The sequence below is a fragment of the Neolamprologus brichardi genome, chromosome 5, assembly GCF_056152115.1.
Source record: "Neolamprologus brichardi isolate AB-2024 chromosome 5, ASM5615211v1, whole genome shotgun sequence".
Taxonomy (NCBI): Eukaryota; Metazoa; Chordata; class Actinopteri; order Cichliformes; family Cichlidae; genus Neolamprologus; species Neolamprologus brichardi.
In genome coordinates, this window is record NC_142108.1 from 31,828,499 (window position 1) to 31,850,919 (window position 22,421).

The 22,421-nt window shown below is 42.9% G+C and overlaps 2 protein-coding genes across 2 annotated transcripts; both read right to left on the bottom strand.

The window, feature by feature from the left end:
- Nucleotides 1-272: 272 nt before the first annotated feature.
- LOC148102829 (nuclear factor 7, ovary-like) lies at nt 273-2,222 on the bottom strand. Its single transcript, XM_087841377.1, has one exon. The coding sequence runs from the start codon at nt 2,220-2,222 to the stop codon at nt 780-782; it is 1,443 nt and encodes a 480-aa protein (XP_087697503.1). The 3' UTR covers nt 273-779.
- Nucleotides 2,223-12,576: 10,354 nt separating this feature from the next.
- On the bottom strand, nt 12,577-21,741 carry LOC148102830 (zinc-binding protein A33-like). Its single transcript, XM_087841378.1, has 2 exons — nt 20,475-21,741; nt 12,577-12,880 (listed from the first exon to the last, which is right to left on the bottom strand). The coding sequence occupies exons 1-2, from the start codon at nt 21,739-21,741 to the stop codon at nt 12,723-12,725; spliced, it is 1,425 nt and encodes a 474-aa protein (XP_087697504.1). The 3' UTR covers nt 12,577-12,722.
- Between the last annotated feature and the right edge of the window lie 680 nt (nt 21,742-22,421).

The following is a 22,421-nucleotide window of genomic DNA, read 5'->3' on the forward strand; positions in this document are numbered from 1 at the left end:
TTGCAGTAAATGTATGAAAATGATTATAAACACCTAATTTAGTAAAATAAATCAAACATTTTCAATCACAACAGTGTGGAAACAACTTCTCTGTGAAACTGAGCTTGAAGGCATGTAGGTGTGTGTTAATGTTCACGTCAAAGAATGAGAGCATCTCTCTGTTACAGTCCAGCTAACCTCCCACCCTCTGGACCTTCTTCACTGAAACAACTTTACATGGAAGTGATGAAGAGGCTGCTGCGTTAGTTCCTTCAAACAAATATATTTCCCAGAATCCAGTCTGTGTTTGTCCCTTTCTTAGACAAGACCCCGTCACCAGGCCAAGGGTTCAGTCCTCATCATTTCTGACTTGAAGATCACAATCTCTGAGTCAAAGCACTCAGAGCCCAGCACAAGTGAACAGCTGACAGTCTTCTTAGAAAGGAAAACAAAAAGTTGAAAGTTGTAGGTGGTAGGTGGAACCACCTTCATTATTATATTCAGCTGCATCTAATGGTTGAAGAGCGCCCCCTGCTGTTCTGTAGACACTCCTCACGCTTGTATCCATGTCTGTTTATTTTTCTTATTCCCAGATAAAGTTGTGTATGTGAGTTTGTTGGGTGTATTTTATATTATATTGTTAAAATCTCAGCAGCAAATACCGTAGCTGAATATTTCTGTAACTGTATCTTCATGTTGTTAAAGAAACAAGAACTGCCTGGAAACAAATATGTACAGGATGAGGAGGATGTGTGTGGATTCTTTTTTTGCTCTTTCTTAGTATCTTGGAACTATTTATGCTAGGACTTTTTACTGGTTTCAAAATGAGGCCAAAAATCTGTTGATAGAGGAGTTATATGCTCGTCCACTTTCAAGACCACTGGTAATATCTTCAGTGGTTTCTTCTCAGTCTCAACATAAGGAAACAGCTTCTCAGTGAAATTGTGTTCGAAGGTGTGTATGAGTGTGTTGGCATCCAGATCAAAGAATGAGAGCTTCCCTCTGTCATACTCCAGGTGAACTCTGACCCTCTGCAGCTTCTTTACTGACACAAATGTACCTGTATCTGGTGTTGTTTGTACTATGTACTTTTCATCATGGAAACATAATTGCCAGAAACCTGACAGTGCTTCTACCTTTCTCTCAAAAGACTCATTTATAACACCAAAGGCCCAAAATCCCTCTTCTCCAACCTCAACATCCCAAATGTGAGTCCCTGAGTCGAAGCCCTCAGAGCCCAGGACAACTTTATCATTGTCAAACCTCTCTGGATTATCAGGAACCTTCTGTCTCCCTCCAAGACTCACACTGGTCAGATCGTCAGACATGATGAGTTGTGGATGAGCTGTGTTTGGATCCAGAATCACAGGAGTGTAGGAGACCATCTCCTTCATCTTATTCCAGATGTTGTAGGTCAGGTTGCCCAGGTGTTTGGCCACATCTATCAGAGCTCCTGAGACCAGCTGTGGAGCATCCAGCAGGGGGCGCTGCTTGACTCTGATCACTGAAACCTTGTAGTTGTGGAGGAATGAGACGTCTTCAGCTCTCAGTTGCTCCTCTGTGGCTCTGATTGTTTCTGAAAGAGTTTTTATCTCTTTACACAGAGACTCAATCTTCTCCTCCATTTTTCTTAACTTCTGCTCTTCTTCCTGCCTCAGAGCAGCCAGCCTGGCCTTCTCTTCATTTTGTAGAAACTGCTGAAGCTTTTTAAACTCCTCCTTTATCTGCTTCTCTGTCTGCTGTGCCTGGACCTTTATATGTTCTGCTGTTTGATCAAAGTTTCCTTTGACTTGTTCAAACACCTTCAGTTTATCTTGTAAGGGCTTCAGGTATTTCTGAAGCTCCTCTCTGTGATCCTGGGCGGCTTCTTCAATTGGGTTGAATCTGTGGTCTTTGTGTGCTTTTGAATCTCGACAGATGAGACACACCGGCTGCTGATGATCCAAACAAAAAAGTCTGAGTTTCTCATTGTGCAGACTGCAGAGAGGCTCAGACACTGCAGAAGCTTTTTTATCTCTCTGCAGTAAGAAAGCCTCACACAGGTTCTTTAACACCAAGTTACAGGTCAGATCATTTGACAGGTTTATCTTCTTACAAAGTGGGCAGGTTTTTATTTCTCTTTCTCTCCACCACAGCTGCAGACAGTTATTACAGAAGCTGTGGCTGCATGACAGGATGACAGGATCTCTATAGATGTCGTGGCAGACGGGACAGGAGAGATCCTTTTCCGACTGAGAAGACATTTTGTCCTTGAGTGACAACAATGAAAACAATGAGACGTCCACTCAAGAAGTTTCTTCAAACTTACTTTCACTTTTAGCTGTGACTTCTGTAAAACTTCTGTTTGTAACATGGAATCAGCAGCATCGTGTTGAAGTGTCAGTATCCTGATATTAACTGTATTTCAGTGTTCCCCGTATCCTTCTGTCGTTGAACTTCCTCTCTTTTCTAACAAAGAATCTAAATACATAGTTCAGAAAGTGAAAGTGTCACGGTGAATGTAATTTGACACCCACATGAATATGGATATGGTGGCCCTGAGGGTCCACACACAACTGCAACTCAAGACAGCAAAAGCAAATAGAAAAACTCAAAAAAGCACACAAAACACAATAGAAATAGGAAAAAGGAAAACAAATTAGAAAAAAAGAAAACGGAAATAGAAAAAAGGAAGTTAGAGATGGATGAATGAATATCACTTTACAGTCCCGCACAAACATCAGGATCAATTACACTAATGTTAATGTAAGTTCTGTTATTATGCTGCCTAAGCTGGTTCTGTTGGTGGTGCCCAGCCAAACCTGCATTTGTTTTAAGGAGAAACAAACTCAGTTCACTCGTTAAGGAATTGTAGTTTATTCACAGGACATTTGACCAGTGTACTAACTTAACCACTTTCTGCTTAAATTTAGCTCTCATCTCATTTAGTACCCCTAATCAGTAGCGGTTTTAGATACGGGCGACACGGGCGGTTGCCCGGGGCGGCATCGTGGTGGGGGCGGCATCACGGGCATCGGCAAAAAAAAAAAAAAAAATGCTTGTACTCATGCTGCCCCGACGTCAGCCAGCGCATATTGTGAATGGCACAGGCACCAATCGGTTTTCTATCGCCCATTTGCTGGGAGTAAGGGCGCCCTCCATTTGCGAGGTGCACCTGCTGCTTGCGGCACAAGGAGGAGAGGGCGGGGCGGCGGGGGATTCTCTGGTGGCTGGAGCAGCGTCTAATAACCAACTCGCAAAATAAAACAAAATAAAAACAAACAAACGAACACGAAAACACCAGACATCATGATACAAACTTATAATTTGCACCGATGTTTTTTTGAAATTCTGTACGCGAAAAGTGAGCGCGAGAGCCCTCGGTGCACCTGCTTGCTGCTGAAGTCAAAGTAAACTTTATTGTCATCTCCGCTACATAAGTCCAGTACATAGAGAGACGAGACGACGAGGCTCCAGTTACAGCAGTGCAAGTAAACCAACAATATATATAAGAAGAGTAAGAAAATAAATATACACTTTAGGACTCGGGGTAAAGGGATCAATAACAATTTAAAATTTACAGTTTGATGATTTAAAGTCTCACACATGACCCGTCGAAAGGGGAGGGGCTTCTAAATAGAGCACATTTCATTCATAATGTTGTAAATCCAAGCCCATTATGGATTCATGATTTGAATCCTGGGTTGTGTGAAATCCCAGAAATGCACCTTAGACAAAGTGAATCTGTGAACTAAGGTGTAGGTCTGTTAGGTTATGTTGTGGTGATCCTCGGGTTGGGGGATTTGTGTTCATACTGGAGTGCAAAATTAAAACCAATGGAAGATGGACAAGAAAAGTTCAAAGCCATCAGGTGCTCAGTTTAGAAAAAAGAGAAAAGAAGAGGAGGAGAAACGAGCAAAAGATACAGGTAAGCAGATGTGTGATTGGATAATGGCAGGTCATCCTGAAACAATCAGAATCAGAATCAGAAAACTTTATTAATCCCTAAGGAAATTATGTGCGTTACAGTTGCTCCAAGAAGAAATGGTAAAAATAGCAACAGTAACAGACTAAACTCCAAACAATACATTATGTTACAGATTTTAATATTAATTAGTCATTGTCAGTTGTTGATTTGTCCTGTTCTCATTGTATGACAAATTATGATGGCTGTTTGGTAGCTGTTTGCATACTATGCATACTCTCTCTCTCTTCATATGTGTGTGTGTACAACAGCTTTATGTTAATGTACAATCATTAATATGTTTTGTCTGTGTGTGTGTGTGTGGGGGGGGGGGGGGGAGAAGGGGCGCCAGAGGGAGTGTTCGCCCAGGGCGCCAAACAGGCTAGGATCGCCACTGATGACACATGTCAGGTAAGTGCATGAACCAGTGAGACTGAGTACAGGGGGAGTTGACAAAAGGAATTAAGAAACAAAGGCCTAAACAGCAACCTGGAAATTAACTAGATAAGCTAAACCTATTGATGGTGAGATGAAGCCTCATGATGAACTGAAGCTTTCCATCCAACTCGTCGACTCATGGTTCGAAGCATTGTGATGATTCATTTGCTCTACTGCGCCATCAAGTGGATGATTCAAGTGAAACAGGCCCTTTGGTTATAATGATGTGATGTAAAAACCTCTAAACTGAATAAATAAATGGTTTTCATGTTTATTTATCCCGAATATTGTCTCAGTATGTCTCATACAAAAGAGAAAGTGGAAACTATCAGGACAGAGTTTTGGTATGATTGTGTAACTGTGTAATCATGCTTATGTACATCTGGGAAATAACACAAACTAATGTGTGGTGCTTCACTTTTTAATAAACTAAAAGACAGAAATCAGATTATAGGATCTGCAGTGTTGTTCATTTATATTATGGTACTTATCATTTGTGACATTTATTACTGTGTGCACACTTTATTAGGAGAGATGAGATTTAAAAAAAATCTTCCTTGCTGGTTCCATCGAAGAAGAAATGCTCAAGTAACTATGTAGCACGTACGAAATCCAATTCCACAACACAATGTCATGGGGAAATCAGCTGTGTTTTGCTGCCCATTTTATTTTGCATCTGGCGCCGCGAACCGGCGAGCCACTTCCTGAATCAGTCACATGGTACGGACTGCCCGCGAGGCCTCTAACGTCACTGCATACGTAATCAACGCAAGCCTCGATACGCGCTTCACAAAAAACTCCCCCGAGATTACCCGACACACGCTTCGAAGCTTCGACATACAGGACACATCACTAGCTAAACTGAAACTAGAACACCAGTGAATACAAAATGATGCCATGGCACTTCCTGTTCCTGTTTAAACACAGACAGTGGTGTTTTTGAGTAGCTTATCTGCTTAGCAATTTAATTTAAAACTTTTACATTCTTTTTCATAATACAATCTTCACGTGCTTCATCTGAAGCACACTTTCTGTGTGCTCACTACCGAATTTATAGCCAAAGTATTTACTCACTGTCTTTACTGTTTCGCTAGCTTAGCTTAGCTCGTAGCCGACTCGCTAGCACCATGGCTACTTCACCTGTCTTTTCTGCACTTTCCTGCTGATTGTGTCAGATGTTTAGTTACTCCCTGGTCTCTTTTAGTAGTAATGACACTTGTAACAAATGTAGCATATGTGCAGCTCTGGAGGCCAGGATTACTGAATTGGATACTCTGCATCGCACCCTTGATTCACCCGTAGCTAGCCTGATGCTTAGCCTTGTCCACCCCAGCTGTAAGACTCAGAAACCAGTCTTACTTGTTATCATCTATCGTCCACCTGGGCCTTACACAGAGTTTCTGTCTGATTTCTCAGACTTTTTATCTGATTTAGTTCTCAGCTCAGATAAAATAATTATTGTGGGTGATTTCAACATTCATGTAGATGCTAAAAATGACACCTCAACATGGCATTTAATCTGTTATTAGACTCAATTGGCTTCTCTCAAAATGTAAAAGAACCCACCCACCACTTTAATCACACTCTAGATCTTGTTTCAACAATTGTTAACAGTGTTTCCTGAAAACCCTCTCCTGTCTGATCATTTCCTGATAACATTTACAATAATTGATTACACAGCAGTGGGGAGTAGACTTTATCACAGTAGATGTCTTTCTGAAAGCGCTGTAAGTTTAAGTATCTAATCCACCCACTGTTATCATCTTCAATGCCCTGTACCAACACAGAGCAGAGCAGCTCTAGACCCAGCAGTCTTAGCTAATTATAGGCCAATCTCCAACCTTCCTTTCATATCAAACATCCTTGAAAGAGTAGTTGTCAAACAGCTAACAGATCATCTGCAGAGGAATGGTTTATTTGAAGAGTTTCAGTCAGGTTTCAGAGTTCATCACAGCACAGAAACAGCTTTAGTGAAGGTTACAAATGATCTTCTTATGGCCTCTGACAGTGGAGTCATCTCTGTGCTTGTCCTGCTAGACCTTAGTGCAGCATTTGATACTCTTGACCATAATATCCTATTAGAGCGATTAGAGCACGCTGTAGGTATTACAGGTACAGTGCTGCAGTGGTTTGTATTATATCTATCTAATAGACTCCAATTTGTACATGTAAATAGAGTCCTCTTCACACACTAAGGTCAATTATGGTATTCCGCAGGGTTCAGTGCTAAGACCAATTCTGTTTACATTATACATGCTTCCCCTAGGCCAGGGGTCAGCAACCTTTAGGACCCAAAGAGCCATTTGGACCCAGTTCCCACGAAAAAGAAAACACTGGGAGCCGCAAATACTTTTTAACATCTAAAATGAAGATAACACTGTATATATTGTTTTTTACATTTATGCTTTGTGTGAACAACTAAGGTGTGTTGCTTATGAAATCCATGAAGTGCTCCAGAGGAAATAATATTTTATTTATGTAATTAACACATTTTGAACTGTTAAAGAAATATAACAAAAGGAAAGCTGAACTAAAATGATCCAGCAAACAAAAACTGTTGTGAGCTGCCACCCTTATATCCCTTTTGGAGCCTTGACCTGACTTTTAAAAAATAATTTAAAAGAAAAGCACCATGCTGCTGAAAAAAGAAAAATAGATATTTGAAAATTCTTCCTAAATATGTATCTAACCTGGTTAATGTGTGTGGCGGGGCTTGGTCTGCAGCGCCGCTGCAGGGGAGGCGGACGCACCTGAGCGGCACCCGCAATCACGGCTCGCCGCCTTAACATCTGTGCCATCTATGCTGTTGTGTTGTTGTTGGTATGTGTCGGGCTGTGAGCTGAAAAGCTCCTGAACCTCTGAACAGCAGGACTGGAATCTTTCATCTGTCAGGCGTGAGCGGCGTTTGTTTTTAACATAGTTCACAGTGGGGCTGCTGACATAATGTGGATCCGAAGATCCATAACTGGCCTACCTGGGTTGAAAGTCTCGATAAATGCACGGCGTTTCGGCGGGTACACCGGCTTCCGCGAGTGTGACGCTTATTTTGAGCGAGGAAAAAATAATAGAATATAATTTTATTTTTATATTTCAATATCACAATAATCTTCCAATTTAGAACTACAAGTTTAAAAAAAAGAACTAACATAAATAAAATACACTTCAGCTAAATACTTATTACTAATTTATTTTCTCAAACCACGCGGCGCAGCACTATAAGGACTAAAGAGCCACATGCGACCCCTGCCCTAGGCAGTATCATTAGAAGACATAGTATACATTTTCACTGCTATGCAGATGACACCCAGCTCTATCTGAAGCCAGATAACACACACCAATTAGTTAAACTGCAGGAATGTCTTAAAGACATAAAGACCTGGATGGCCGCTAACTTTCTGCTTCTTAATTCAGATCAAACTGAGGTCATTGTACTCGGCCCTGAAAATCTTTAGAAATATGGTATCTAACCAGATTCTTACTGTGGATGGCATTACCTTGGCCTCCAGTAACGCTGTGAGGAACCTTGGAGTCATTTTTGACCAGGACATGTCCTTCAACGCACATATTAAATATTAAACAAATATGTAAGACTGCTTTCTTCCATTTGCGCAACATCTCTAAAATTAGAAATATCCTGTCTCTTAGTGACGCTGAAAAACTAGTTCATGCATTTATTACTTCCAGGCTGGACGACTGTAATTCATTATTATCAGGAAGTCCTAAAAACTCACTGATAAGCCTTCAGTTAATTTAAAATGCTGCAGCAAGAGTCCTGACAGGGACTAAAAAGAGAGAGCATATTTCTCCTGTCCTGGCTTCCCTTCATTGGCTTCCTGTTAAATCCAGAATTGAATTCAAAATCCTGCTCCTCACATACAAGGTCTTAAATAATCAGGCCCCATCTTATCTTAATAACCTTGTAGTACCATATCACCCTATTAGAGCGCTTCGCTCTCGCTCTGCAGGCCTACTTGTTGTTCCTAGAGTATTTAAAAGTAGAATGGGAGGCAGAGCCTTCAGTTTTCAGGCCCCTCTTCTGTGGAACCAGCTTCCAGTTTGGATTCAGGAGACAGACACTATCTTTACTTTTAAGATTAGGCTTCAAACTTTCGTTTTTGCTAAAGCATATAGTTAGGGCTGGACCAGGTGACCCTGAATCCTCCCTTAGTTATGCTGCAATAAACGTAGGCTGCCGGGAGATTCCCATGATGCATTGAGTTTTTCCTTTCCAGTCACCTTTCTCACTCACTATGTGTTAACAGACCTCTCTGCATTGAATCATATCTGTTATTAACCTCTGTCTCTCTTCCACAGCATGTCTTTATCCTGTCTTCCTTCTCTCACCCCAACCGGTCGCAGCAGATGGCCCCGCCCCTCCCTGAGCCTGGTTCTGCTGGAGGTTTCTTCCTGTTAAAAGGGAGTTTTTCCTTCCCACTGTCGCCAAAGTGCTTGCTCATAGGGGGTCATATGAATGATGTGTTTTTCTCTGTATCTGTTATTGTACGATCTACTGTACAATATAAAGCACCTTGAGGCGACTGTTGTTGTGATTTGGCGCTATATATATAAAATTGAATGAATACATTAAAACCCACACACTGGGTCACACGACCCAGTACAGTGACAAACTGTCTATTTATGTGTGTTTTTTTTCTTAATCTCTACAGCTGGATCAGCTGCACTTCATGAAAAGGCAGTGATGCGCCGGAAAGTATCTGACCCTCCTCTACAGGGAATGATCGACAAAGATGGAGGGCTTATCATTCCGAAGGAGGGAAATTACTTTGTTTACTCCAAAGTTCCCTTCAGTGACAGTGGTGTGTTTCAGCACTCTGTTACACTTTCCAGCAAAAAGTCTTTAAAAAACGTACCACTCTTGCAATCGAGAAAACACCCCACAGCGAGCAAAGAAAGCGGATCAGACAGTTTTCTGAGTGGAATTTTTCATCTTAATGAACATGACAGAATTTTTGTGACTGTAAACAATATCTCAAAGATTGTACAAAATAACACTTATTTTGGTGCATTTATGCTCTAAATCCCACAGATGGACAAAATTATGTTATTTTTACAGCTTTTGTTTTCTGTGCAGCTTAATATCAGCAGGACGGGATTTTTGCATTGTTTTAAAGTTTACTCAAATGTGGATGAATTGTTTAGTCAAATCAAATAATTTCTGCTTGTGCTTGTTACACTTTTCTCCTGATGTTTAATTTGCTTTTCATGATGCCTGCAGTTCCTCTGTAAATGAATCTGCACAAGAATGAAATACGCTGGTAAATATGTTTGGATTAGTTAAACTGTTAGTCTCTATTTTTAAATTTCATTTTAATGCTTCCCTATTGTACAGTTTTGATTTCTTCTTTTTATAATAATTGTATTGTTTTTGTACTTTGTTTACCACAGCATGAAAACATCTTTTGACTGATTGTTTATGTAAAAAGAGGTCGCTACAGTGAGTAGCTCCTCCTGTTGGAGACTCAAAGCTTCAGTTCTAGGGTCAATAAGGGATTGAGACAAAATGATTTTTTTTTTCTTGTTGTCTGAAATCAGCTGTTTAACCTTGTTGTAACAGACTATTTGTATTGTGTTATTGATCAGTTTAAAAAACACTGCAGCTTAATTTAGGTGTTTTGTAAAAATCAGCTTTTATTGGATATATCTGATAATGTACTTTGTTCTTTGTTAAGCAAAGTAACACAACCCAAGCACTGTGGGGTTTTTATGCTTTTATTGTGCAGCTGTCTCATGTTATGTTTTCCTTAATCTGGTCAATCAGCAATTTTTCACTGCTCTGACCTCAGTTTTCTTTTTTTCTTTTCTTTTTTGAATAAAAAATAGATGAAAGACATAAAATCCAAAATGTTCCTCATTGTGACAAATCGTAAATTATTTATTCAAGCATAAAAAAGTCCCCTAACTCAAGGGATGGCCCAGAGGTGTGTTTGCACATAACAGACAGCATAGTATAAATAAATTGTATCTTCGGGCACTTTTTTTAAACAACAGTCTGATATATATGGACGTAATTACTTCAAATTTGTTTAGTTAAAGCTTAAAATTCCACATTTAAAAATTAAAACAGCAACATTACTGAAGCAGTGTGAGATCATACTGACTTTCAAGCTAATGAGAATTATTTTTTTAAAAAGCTGTCTTTACTTTATATGCTGTATCTACAGAGATGTTTGTAAATGTTTTAATAATATGTGCCAATTATCTTCCCAGCAAAATCTAATAAAATGTTCAGTCGCTTAAGACTTTTGCACAATTCTATCCTAAAATATATTAGTATAATTAGTCCCATCGTTTGTTTTTAAAAAAATCAGATTTCAGCAGTAAATATCAAAGACAGAAGATATCAAACAATTATCATAGTCACGGCCTTTATGCATATGTTCATATCTCCACCACCCGGTGTGCTTCTTGTATGCCTGACACAGTGCTGTATTTCAGTGTGAAGGAACATGTTATATTTCTGTTTTCTCCTGAGAAGAATGAAGCAAAGTTTTGCTTGTTTTGAAACCAAACCCAAAACCTGATGATAAAGGGGTTATGAGACTCTGAGGGAGGGGTGATTTCTTCTGTGGTTCATGCTTTGGTTTCAGTGTATTGTTGTGTTCATACTTTTTGGAAGGAATCTCAGAAAAAAGGTATGTCTCTTTAAAAAGGATTTATTTTGCTTTTTGCAGTTGAAAGTTTACACAGCGCTGAGGACTTCTATGTGAACCAACAGCATGTTCCACAAAAAGGATGACCCTCAAACGGGCTGTACAACATTATATAGTGAGACAAAAACATCGATTATAACAGCTAACTTCCTCCCGCATGGACGCAGTCTTGGTGTCTGCTCCGAAGCATCCTCATATCTCCATGACCTCGTCTGGTATCTGCTCCCTCCTCTGTAAGAGACAGAAAAGCGAAACACCTCTCTGCCTAGCCTTGATAATCTAATGCTATTATCCATTGTTCTTCTAGTGATTCAAAGTTGGTTTAGAATATCATATTCAGAACTCTCTGACCCAAAGACTTATTCTAATCATAATCTATGTGTGTAAGCGTGTTTGCAATTACCCCTCTGCACTCTAAGTCATTTCCTACAATATATCAGTCCGGACAGTAAAGCCGAACAAAGCTTATGACCTTCAGAAGACTGAGCGCCAACTCATTATGAGCACATTTGCAGTAAATGTATGAAAATGATTATAACCACCTAATTTAGTAAAATAAATCAAACATTTTCAATCACAACAGTGTGGAAACAACTTCTCTGTGAAACTGAGCTTGAAGGCATGTAGGTGTGTGTTAATGTTCACATCAAAGAATGAGAGCATCTCTCTGTTACAGTCCAGCTAACCTCCCACCCTCTGGACCTTCTTCACTGAAACAACTTTACATGGAAGTGATGAAGAGGCTGCCGCGTTAGTTCCTTCAAACAAATATATTTCCCAGAATCCAGTCTGTGTTTGTCCCTTTCTTAGACAAGACCTGTCACCAGGCCAAGGGTTCAGTCCTCATCATTTCTGACTTCAAGATCACAATCTCTGAGTCAAAGCCCTCAGAGCCCAGCACAAGTGAACAGCTGACAGTCTTCTTGACAGAAAACAAAAAGTTGAAGTTGAGCTGAAGAGGCCAAAAATAAAAGTCTTTACAAACAACAGATTATTGAAGACAGTTTAGCAGTTTAATAAAACTGACATTTTTTTGTTTTCAATTTTCAAGTTTGGCAAAATCACTTTTTAAAATAATTGTGGAGGCTTTAAACTCAGTGCTTGCTAGGCATATACCATTATATATTTAATTTATTTATTCAATTTATGGATTGACTTTTTACAGTAAAGGTATAGAGTAGGAGAACCACCTGATTTATTATAGTCAGCTACATTTAATGGTTGAAGAGCGCCCCCTGCTGTTCTTTAGACGCTCCTCATGCTTATGTTCATGTCTGGGTTGTTTTTTTTTTCCTTATTCCCAGATAAAGTTGTGTATGTGAGTTTGTTGGGTGTATTTTATATTATATTGTTAAAATTCAAATCTCAGCAGAAAATACCGTAGCTGAATATTTCTGTAATGGTATCTTCATGTTGTAAAAGAAACAAGAACTTCAAATACAAAACTGCAGCTCAGACTTGATCAATCGTTTATATCTTGTACAACAGGTCAGATTTTAACTTTAGGACAAAAAACCATGATAGTTTTTCTCAAGCGGCAAATTTATTTCCTAGTAGCTAGAAAAAGAAAAAAGAATCATTCAGAAATCAGATCTTAAAATAGGACAAACAATGAATAAGTGAAAAATCTGTGAAAGCATTTGCTCTTTCTTAGTATCTTGCAACTATTAATGCTAGGACTTTTTACTGGTTTAAAAATGAGACCAAAAACCTGTTGATAGAGGAGTTATATGCTCGTCCACTTTCAAGATCACTGGTAATATCTTCAGTGGGTCTTTCTTAGTAAAAAGATAAGGAAACAGCTTCTCAGTGAAATTGTGTTTGAAGGTGTGTATGAGTGTGTTGGTGTAACAGGGTCATAAGTCACATTGTTATAATTACACAAAATGTGTCCTAAACCCCCAAACTGTTCCTTTCATGCCTGACTTTTAGGACCTCCAAGCCTGTAGTTATGTTCATTATCAGTTAGAGCCCCTCCTCATTCTTTTCTTCTTCTTCTTTGGTGCAACCCTATAAATACAGTGTACCCCTTTTGCCTCTGCCCTTTTCTACAATTCCCCTGTGGGAGAGGAGCTGGAGTGGGCAAATTATTTACTTGGAGGCCTTTCTTTCTTTTACCTTTTTTTGATCAGTTATCAGACACACAACGCAGGATCACACCGGTTACACTTGGTGCCGTGACCAGTCACATCGCCAATCCGCGATCCACCCCTCCTCCTTCTGCTGCCGCTGTTTTCCCGCCTCCTCTCCGCAGCTGCGTGCCAGGGTCCTGTGCCCTGCGCTTTGACTCACAGGTTTTTATATCGCTTGCGTGAGATCGATGCCCCGCAATTTGGCTTGCAGGCATCTCTGTCACGTGTGAACTTAAAGGGCAAATACGTTGGTGATCATTTCTGTCACTGTTTCATATTGTTGCCTCAAATTATGCAGGCACGGATTGTAATTTATTTTTTTTCTATTGATATTGGCTTTTACAGCCTGTTTTAATTGAAAAAAAAAAAAACATTTTATTTTATTTTCTATGGTGTTTTGATTCTTTGATGTTTTTTTTCTCTCCCCACATTTCATTGTTTTGTGAAGTTTTGCATAATTGTGTGTGGGGGTTAGGCTCATTTTTTTTTTTTTTTTGCTGTTAAATAGTGATATCTCACTTGGACCAACATGTTAGGTGAGGAAACTGTGGATAGCGCTATGCCTGATCTGTTCTCTGCGGGGAGTAATATGACCTTTGGTTTGGGGAGGGGTCATCAGATTGCTCCAAAGTGTTTTGGGAGGGGTAGGCCAGTAGTCCCCGGTATTGGTGCCCACACTGTAGACCAGTCAGTGATGCACTCACCATTAATGCCAGAAGCTAGCTCCACACCAGCTGCTTGCGAACGCCAAACACACACCCAGGCTGTCACTAGTGACATGTTGAGCAGCTTGATTACTGACTTAGCAAAGCAAATTGGGGAAAATATCACATCCTCTCTTAACTCTATGCACCAGCCAGCCCCCACCCAGCCACAGTCTCCTCAGAATGTGCCCTCGAGCTGCAATGACCAGTCCCAGCTGAAGGTTATTGTTCAGTCAGACACCAAAGCTCCACCATACTTCAAGGGTGACAACACAGATCTATTTCCCATCGGTGAATGGGAGGACATGATGAGATGTTATCTGCACAGAATCAGCTGTGACACAGATGAAGAAATGTTTGCCATATTAATGTCTAGACTGACTGGCAAAGCCAGAGATGTGGTCAAGGTGTCACTTCGTTGCCGCCCTGAGTTGAATCGGAAGGATCTTATTACTGCTGTGTTTGACATACTGAGGTCTAACTTCAGCGACTTGACATATTCCAGCCTGCCCATGAAAGATTTCTACAGTACTGTGCCACGTCCAGGTGAGAACGCCATGGATTACTGGATCCGGTTGAACAAGTCTATTGACGCTGCTGATGAGTGTCTCCGCAGGCGCGGCAAGCTGGTAGAGGACCCCAGTAGTGAGGTTGTTTCAATGTTCATTAATCACTGTCCTGACCACAGTCTTGCATTGTCTTTTCAACTGAAGGCCCCTGAGGAGTGGACTGCAGCTGAGGTTCAGAGCCGTCTGGACAACTATGTGAGGAAAATGAGACAGTCTAGTGTTTTGTCTCATAATACAGCATGTCTGTCCATCCCACATCAGAGCCCTGTTGCTGTTAACAGCCAGCCCCACTCCAGCGGTGCTCAAGCAGTCCCAGTAACACATGAGCCAGCTTCGTACCCTATGCCCTCTGTCTCCTCTGCAGCCACATGTCAGCCCCTCTCTTCTGATGGCATGGTAAGTGTGCAGCAGCCCTCTGCTTGTCCTCCTTTGACTCCTCATGTCATGCCCCCATCTTTGCCAGTTTCCGGCCCTCCTCCAGCTGAGCCAGCTGTTCAACAGATGGTAGCACTGTTTGACAAGGTTCTGTCTATGTGCACTGCATCACTAGCCACTGGTCCTAGGTTCCCACAACCCACAGGTCATTCCCATGGGCACCGCAGTGCTCACCGTGCTTCGTGCAGAGTGTGTGACTCACATGAACACACAACCCATGTGCATTGTAGGCTGTACAAGCTATGCCACAGCTGCTTTGACCCTGGACACATGAGGCGTGAATGCCCACAGTTGCGCCAGAAACCAAGCATTTCAGTCCCTCCTCCCACCAATGCTGCTTTAAACTAGACAGCCCATGTAACGAGAGGGGTAGCATGGGCAGTGTTGATGAAACCCTCACAAATGCAACAGACCCAGAAGCCATATATGTTAACTGCTGTAGTAGCCTCTCTGATGAGAAGAATGTTATTATCGGTTCACAAAGAGTTGGCAGGGCTAGTGAGTTGTTTTACATTCCAGTGTCGGTCAGTGGCCGGTGTTCCCTGACAGGCATGCTTGATTCAGGAAGTATGTCATGCACACTAAGTGAAGAGGCTGATAGCAAGCTAAGAGCCGCTGGTGTTGCTCTGATTCCGCAACATGCCCCTGAAAATGTGGTGCTGGTTGGTTGCGGTGGCCTTCTCACACAACCGAAATGCATCTATGATTTGGACATTGAAGTATATGGGACTAGATTTCTTGTGCCAACATTTGTGGTTCCTGGGCAAAAAGATGAACTCATCGTGGGGAGCAATGTGATCCGGCCCATCATTCAGAAAATGAAGGCAGATACAAAGTACTGGGAGCTTATTAACTCCGATTACACTGGCACTGATTGTGAAGACTTCCTGCAGTTGCTGAGCTGTATCTCACGGTGGTCTGCTCCTGTGTTGCCAGATAAAGTAGGTACGGTCAGGTTGCGGAAGAGTGTCGCTCTCCTGCCACAAAAAGAATATGTAGTTTGGGGAAAGCTGCCACCTTCTGCCCTTGTGTCTCCAGGAAGTACTGTCGTTGTGGAACCCACGTCAGCCCGTTCCACTCCAAAGAACATAATGGTGGGGCGCATTATAACACCCATGTGGGGAGATCGTTGGGTCCCTATGAAGGTCCTTAACCCAACAGAGAGCCCTGTGACACTTCGTCGCAATGCTAAGATTGCGGATGTCTTTCCTTGTATTGCTGTGGAGGACCTGCCCATCACTCAAGGTCTCTGCGAGACTCTGACTGACCAGCATACCAGTTTTCCCCCCTCACCAGACTCTGTGCCTGACTCTGCACAGCTACTCAAAGACGCTGGGTTGGCTGATATTGACATTGAGGGCTGTGAAGTGTCAGATGGGTGGAAGAGGAAATTGGTGGAGCTTGTGTTGACTTACCAAGATGTGTTCTCTAGAGACAAACTGGACTGTGGTGAGGTGAAAGACTTTGTCCATCGTATCCACCTCACTGACGACCGCCCTTTCAGGCTTCCCTATCGCAGAGTACCACCGGCTCACTATCATAAGTTGCGAGAGGTGCTGTCAGACATGGAGATGAAAGGCATCATCAGTAAGTCCACCAGCGAATATGCCTCGCCACTGGTAATGGTTTGGAAGAAGTCAGGTGACTTGAGGATATGCACTGACTTCCGCTGGCTCAATGCCAAAACCATTAAGGATGCTCACCCACTGCCCCATCAGGCTGACTGTCTTGCTGCCCTTGGTGGGAATGCTTTCTTCAGCACCATGGACCTCACATCCGGGTTCTACAACGTTCCCCTCCATGAGTCTGACAGACGGTACACGGCTTTCACTACACCTCTTGGCCTGTATGAGTACAACAGACTTCCCCAGGGTCTATGCAACAGCCCAGCATCTTTCATGCGGATGATGCTCAGCATCTTTGGTGACTTGAACTTTTCCAGCCTCCTGTGTTATCTTGATGACCTGCTGGTGTTTGCACCTTCAGAAGAGGAGGCCCTAAAACGTCTTGAGATTGTTTTCTCCCGCCTGAGGACCAGCAATCTGAAGCTGGCGCAGAAAAAATGTCACTTTCTCAGACGCTCTGTGAGGTTTTTGGGTCATGTCGTGGATGCTGGTGGTGTCTCAGTTGATCAGGATAAAGTGAGGGTTATCGCCAGTTTTCAGAAGACTGACCTTATGGATGGTGACGGTTGCACCCCTTCTCAGAGGAAAGTGAGATCCTTCCTTGGCATGGTGATGTTTTACCAGCATTTCATTCCAGGGTGCTCTCGTATTGCGAAGCCGCTCTTTGCTCTAACTGCCGGTCAGAAGAGGACTAAAGGCTGCCATGGGAGTCGGAAACCGGGAACCTTTCGCAAGCTCACCCCTCAAGACTGGACTCCTGCTTGCGAGAAGGCATTTGAGGGACTCAAAGGTGCACTCCTCAGCTGTGCGGTGCTGGCACATCCTGATTTTGAGAGGCCATTCATCCTTTCGACTGACGCTTCCATGGATGGGCTGGGTGCTGTCTTATCCCAGGTGCCAGCTGGTGAGGAGAGAGCGAGACCTATAGCCTTTGCTAGTAAGTCTCTCAGCCGCAGTCAGGCCAAATACCCAGCACACCGGCTTGAATTTTTGGCTCTGAAGTGGGCTGTGTGCGATAAGTTCTGCCACTGGCTCAAGGGTCACCGGTTCACTGTCTGGACTGATAACAATCCTCTCACATACATTCTGACTAAGCCAAAGCTGGATGCCTGTGAACAGCGTTGGGTCTCTAAGCTTGCACCATACTGCTTTGAGATCAAATATGTTCCTGGAAAGCTGAACATCGTGGCAGACACCCTGAGCAGGGAACCGTTTGTGAGGCCTTTGACCCAGCGCCTCCTGTCGGAGCCCTACTTTGAGCTGCTAGAGCAAGTCAGTGATGTGAAAGATGCTAGTGTCCAAGATGCCTTCCGTTTGACCTGTCAACCTCAATCGATACGCAGTGCTCCACCCTCTGCTGTGCTTGATGTGTCTCTGTCAACTGATGACGTGTCTTCTCTCATGTCTTCCCTCTGTGAGTGGGAGTCTGCTTCTCGCCAGCGTGCAACATCCCTTGCTGGTCACCTGACCTCCATTAGTCCACCTGACTGTGATGTCTCTCATGCACTGTCCCATGCTGATCTCCTGTCTCATCAAACTGGGGATCCTGTGATCTCCAGAGTAGCCCGCTATGTTGAGCGTAAGCGCAGACCCTCCAGACGTGAGCGCTGTCATGAGAACCAACATACGTTGCGGCTCCTGAAACAATGGGATAAGCTCACATTCCTCAATGGTGTCCTCTACAGAGTTGTGAGGGACCCACTGACCAAACACAAGAGATTCCAGTTTGTGGTACCTGACTCCCTAAAACAAGTGGTGCTGTCTGGCATACACGACAATGCTGGTCATCAAGGTCAACCTCGCACACTCTCCTTGGCTCGTCAGCGTTTCTTCTGGTATGATATGGAGAAGGATGTGCGCGATCATGTGAGAAATTGCCGCAGGTGTGTTCTTAGCAAGACCCCAGAGCCAGCAGCTAGAGCCCCGTTGGAAAGCATTAAGACCTGTGCTCCACTGGAACTTGTGTGCATTGACTTCTGGTCAGCTGAGGACAGCAACAACAAGTCTGTGGATGTCCTTGTGATTACTGACCACTTCACAAAATTAGCACATGCATTCCAATGCCAGGATCAGACAGCTAAGAGAGTTGCTAAAAAACTCTGGGATGGATTCTTCTGTGTGTATGGCTTCCCTCAGCGCATTCACTCTGACCAGGGAGCTAGTTTTGAGAGTGAGCTACTTGCAGAGCTTCTGGTTTTGGGTGGCGTTGCCAAATCTCACACTTCACCATACCACCCCATGGGTAATGGTACCACGGAGAGATTTAATCGCACCCTTGGAAACATGTTACGGTCCCTCCCCCCCAGATCTAAGCAGAAATGGCCGCAGATGATACAGTCCATGACATTTGTGTATAACTGTACAGCACACGAGACCACCGGCTTTGCGCCATTCTACCTGATGTTTGGGAGGGTGCCAAGGTTGCCAGTTGACCTCATGTTTCGGGATGTCCTTCATGATGACACCATTTGTGACTATGATACCTATGTCAAGTCACTGATGGATGACCTGCGCTCTGCCATGCTCCAAGCCCAGGAACACAGCACAATGGAGCAGAGACACCAGTCTGACCAGTACAACAGAAAGGTGAAGGGTCTGCCTCTTTCACTAGGGGACCAGGTGTTGTTGGCAAACAAGGGAGTCAGAGGAAAAAGGAAGCTCTCTGACAAATGGGAACCCGTTGTGTACACGGTAGTCGACTTGGATCCTGCTCTTCACATCTGCCGTATCAGAGACAAAGAAGGTCATGAGCGTGTGGTGCATCGCAACCTGCTCCTTCAAGTTAACTTTTTGCCCTTGGACACAACATTGAATGACGATGCTGCACATCCTGCTGTGAGCGTTGTCAGTGGCCCCCCTGAGTCTGACCTGGATGGGTCTGTGACGTCTTTTGGGGGCAGAGGAGCTGTACTTCCTGCCACCTGTACTGTGGATTCTGTCTCCAGCATTGGCGAGTGTGATGACCGCACACTATCATGGATCCATCAGCAATCCGCCGCTGACCCGGTCGAAGATTGCGTTCATGAGACCCCTCCCATAATGGGTGTTCCTGATCTTGGTGGGCTGGCTGGTGATGGAGCCTCCCCAGACTCCCCTGCTACTTTCCCGTCCCACAGTTTTCATTCTCTTGAACCCGAAAATGTGGACGTGGATCAAGGACTTACCACACGTTTTGGTAGAATCATTAAACCAGTTCGTCGCTTGATTGAATCAATGGCTCAACTTGAAACACTCCTTGGTGTTGAACCTGTTCAAGCAGCGGTTATCGATGTGTGAATTTGTTTATTGCTGTATGTTGTCCATTGCTATTGTTTTTGGTAAAGAATAATAGAGGCACAGAGTTGATTGTATTTTGTCAGTCTGTGCAGTCTGATGGTGATGCCCATAGATATTATGGCCTGTTTTGTGTGGTGTAAATGGCACCTCATTTTGTCTATAGTGTGTCCTGGGATCTTGCTAGGCGCCAAGCGGGTCTCAGGTCTCTTATCCTCCTTGGAGGAAGCTATGTTGCTGATCTAATTCATTGTATATGTGATGTGAATTTGTTTGAGGCCACTGTATCTGTTATTGTGGGTTTATACATTTTATTATTTATTTATTTATTTTTTGGTGTACTCTTTAGTATTTTGTGTAATTCTTGGGGGGTGAATGTAACAGGGTCATAAGTCACATTGTTATAATTACACAAAATGTGTCCTAAACCCCCAAACTGTTCCTTTCATGCCTGACTTTTAGGACCTCCAAGCCTGTAGTTATGTTCATTATCAGTTAGAGCCCCTCCTCATTCTTTTCTTCTTCTTCTTTGGTGCAACCCTATAAATACAGTGTACCCCTTTTGCCTCTGCCCTTTTCTACAATTCCCCTGTGGGAGAGGAGCTGGAGTGGGCAAATTATTTACTTGGAGGCCTTTCTTTCTTTTACCTTTTTTTGATCAGTTATCAGACACACAACGCAGGATCACACTGGTTACATTGGCATCCAGATCATAAAATGAGAGCTTCCTTCTGTCATACTCCAGCTGAACTCTGACCCTCTGCAGCTTCTTTACTGACAAAACTTTATATGTATCTGGTGTTGTTTGTACTATGTACTCTTCATCCTGGAAACTTAATTGCCAGAATCCTGACCGTGCTTGTACCTTTCTCTCATAAGACTCATTTACAACACCAATGTACCAAAATCCCTCTTCTCCAACCTCAACATCCCAAATGTGAGTCCCTGAGTTGAAGCCCTCAGAGCCCAGGACAATTTCACAATAGTGACACCTCTCTGGATTATCAGGAACCTTCTGTCTCCCTCCGAGACTCACACTGGTCAGATCGTCAGACATGATGAGTTGTGGATGAGCTGTGTTTGGATCCAGAATCACAGGAGTGTAGGAGACCATCTCCTTCATCTTATTCCAGATGTTGTAGGTCAGGTTGCCCAGGTGTTTGGCCACATCCATCAGAGCTCCTGAGTCCAGCTGTGGAGCATCCAGCAGGGGGAGCTGCTTGACTCTGATCACTACAGCCTTGTAGCTCTGGAGAAACACAACGTCTTCAGCTCTCAGTTGCTCCTCTGTGGCTCTGATTGTTTCTGAAAGAGTTTCCATTTTCCTGTTCAGATCCTCAGTCTTCTCCTTCATCCTCTGACTCTTCTGTTTCTCTTCTGTCCTCAGAGCAGTGATCCTGGCATTTTCTTCCTTTTGTAGAAACAGCTGAAGCTTTTTAAACTCCTCATGAATTTGCTCTTCTGTCTGCTGGGCCTGGACCTTAATGGTTTCTGCTATTTGGTCAAACTCTCCTTTAGTGTATTCAGTGTTCATCTTTAACACCTTTAAGGGTTCCAGCAATTCCTTTAGCTCTTTTCTGTGACCGTGTGAAGTTTCATCAATAGGTCTGAAGCTGTGGTTTTTGTGTGCTAGTGAATCTCGACAGACAACACACACCGGCTGCTGATGATCCAAACAAAAAAGTTTGAGTTTCTCATGGTGCAGACTGCAGAGAGGCTCAGACACTGCAGAAGGGTTTTTATCTCTCTGCAGTAAGAAAGCCTCACACAGGTTCTTTAATGCTAAGTTACGGGGCGGATCATTCAGCAAAGGAATCGTCTTGCATATTGGGCAGGATTTTATTTGTTTGTCTCTCCAGCACAGCTGCAGACAGTCTTTACAGAAGCTGTGGCTGCATGACAGGATGACAGGATCTTTGAAGATGTCGTGGCAGACGGGACAGGAGAGATCCTTTTCAGACTGAGAAGACATTGTGCTTGGGATTGAAAAACACAAGACAAGACACATGTAAATATCCCACAAGGTAATATAGCTGATAAACTGAAGACTGTTCTTTCCTTTAAAATTTTTTTATTTTATTTAGTTTTTTAAAAAAATATTTGTTGTACTCCAGTAAAAAGATTCCATCAACAAGGCCAAACAAAGCTTCTACTCTGGTATTATCAGTAAATATGAGGGTAACACAAGGATTCTGTTTACAGTTGTCAACAAACTTCTTCAACCCCCCAATGCTTTACCACCACATTTCTTCTGAAACCTGTAACTCCTTGATGCAGTTCTTCACTTCAAAAATTCATAACATTCATCAGCAACTCAGTTCGAATGTTGTGTCTACCCCCTCTCCAGAACCTTTTCTCTATTTTGCGCCGTTTTTCCACTTTTCATCTTCCTGATATATCTGATATTTCTGAGTTCATATGTAAATCCAAGCCCGCCTATGACCCTATGCCTACAGGCTCTGTGAAATCCTGCCTCTTTTCCCTACTCCCACTCATCTCTGCTGTCATTCACTCTTCACTCACCACCAGCATCGTACCCTCATTATTCAAGATTGCTTCAGTCACTCCTATACTGAAAAAAACTTCTTTAGATCCTAATAACTTTAACAACCTCCCTCCGATCTCTAATCTAATCTTCATTTCTAAAATACT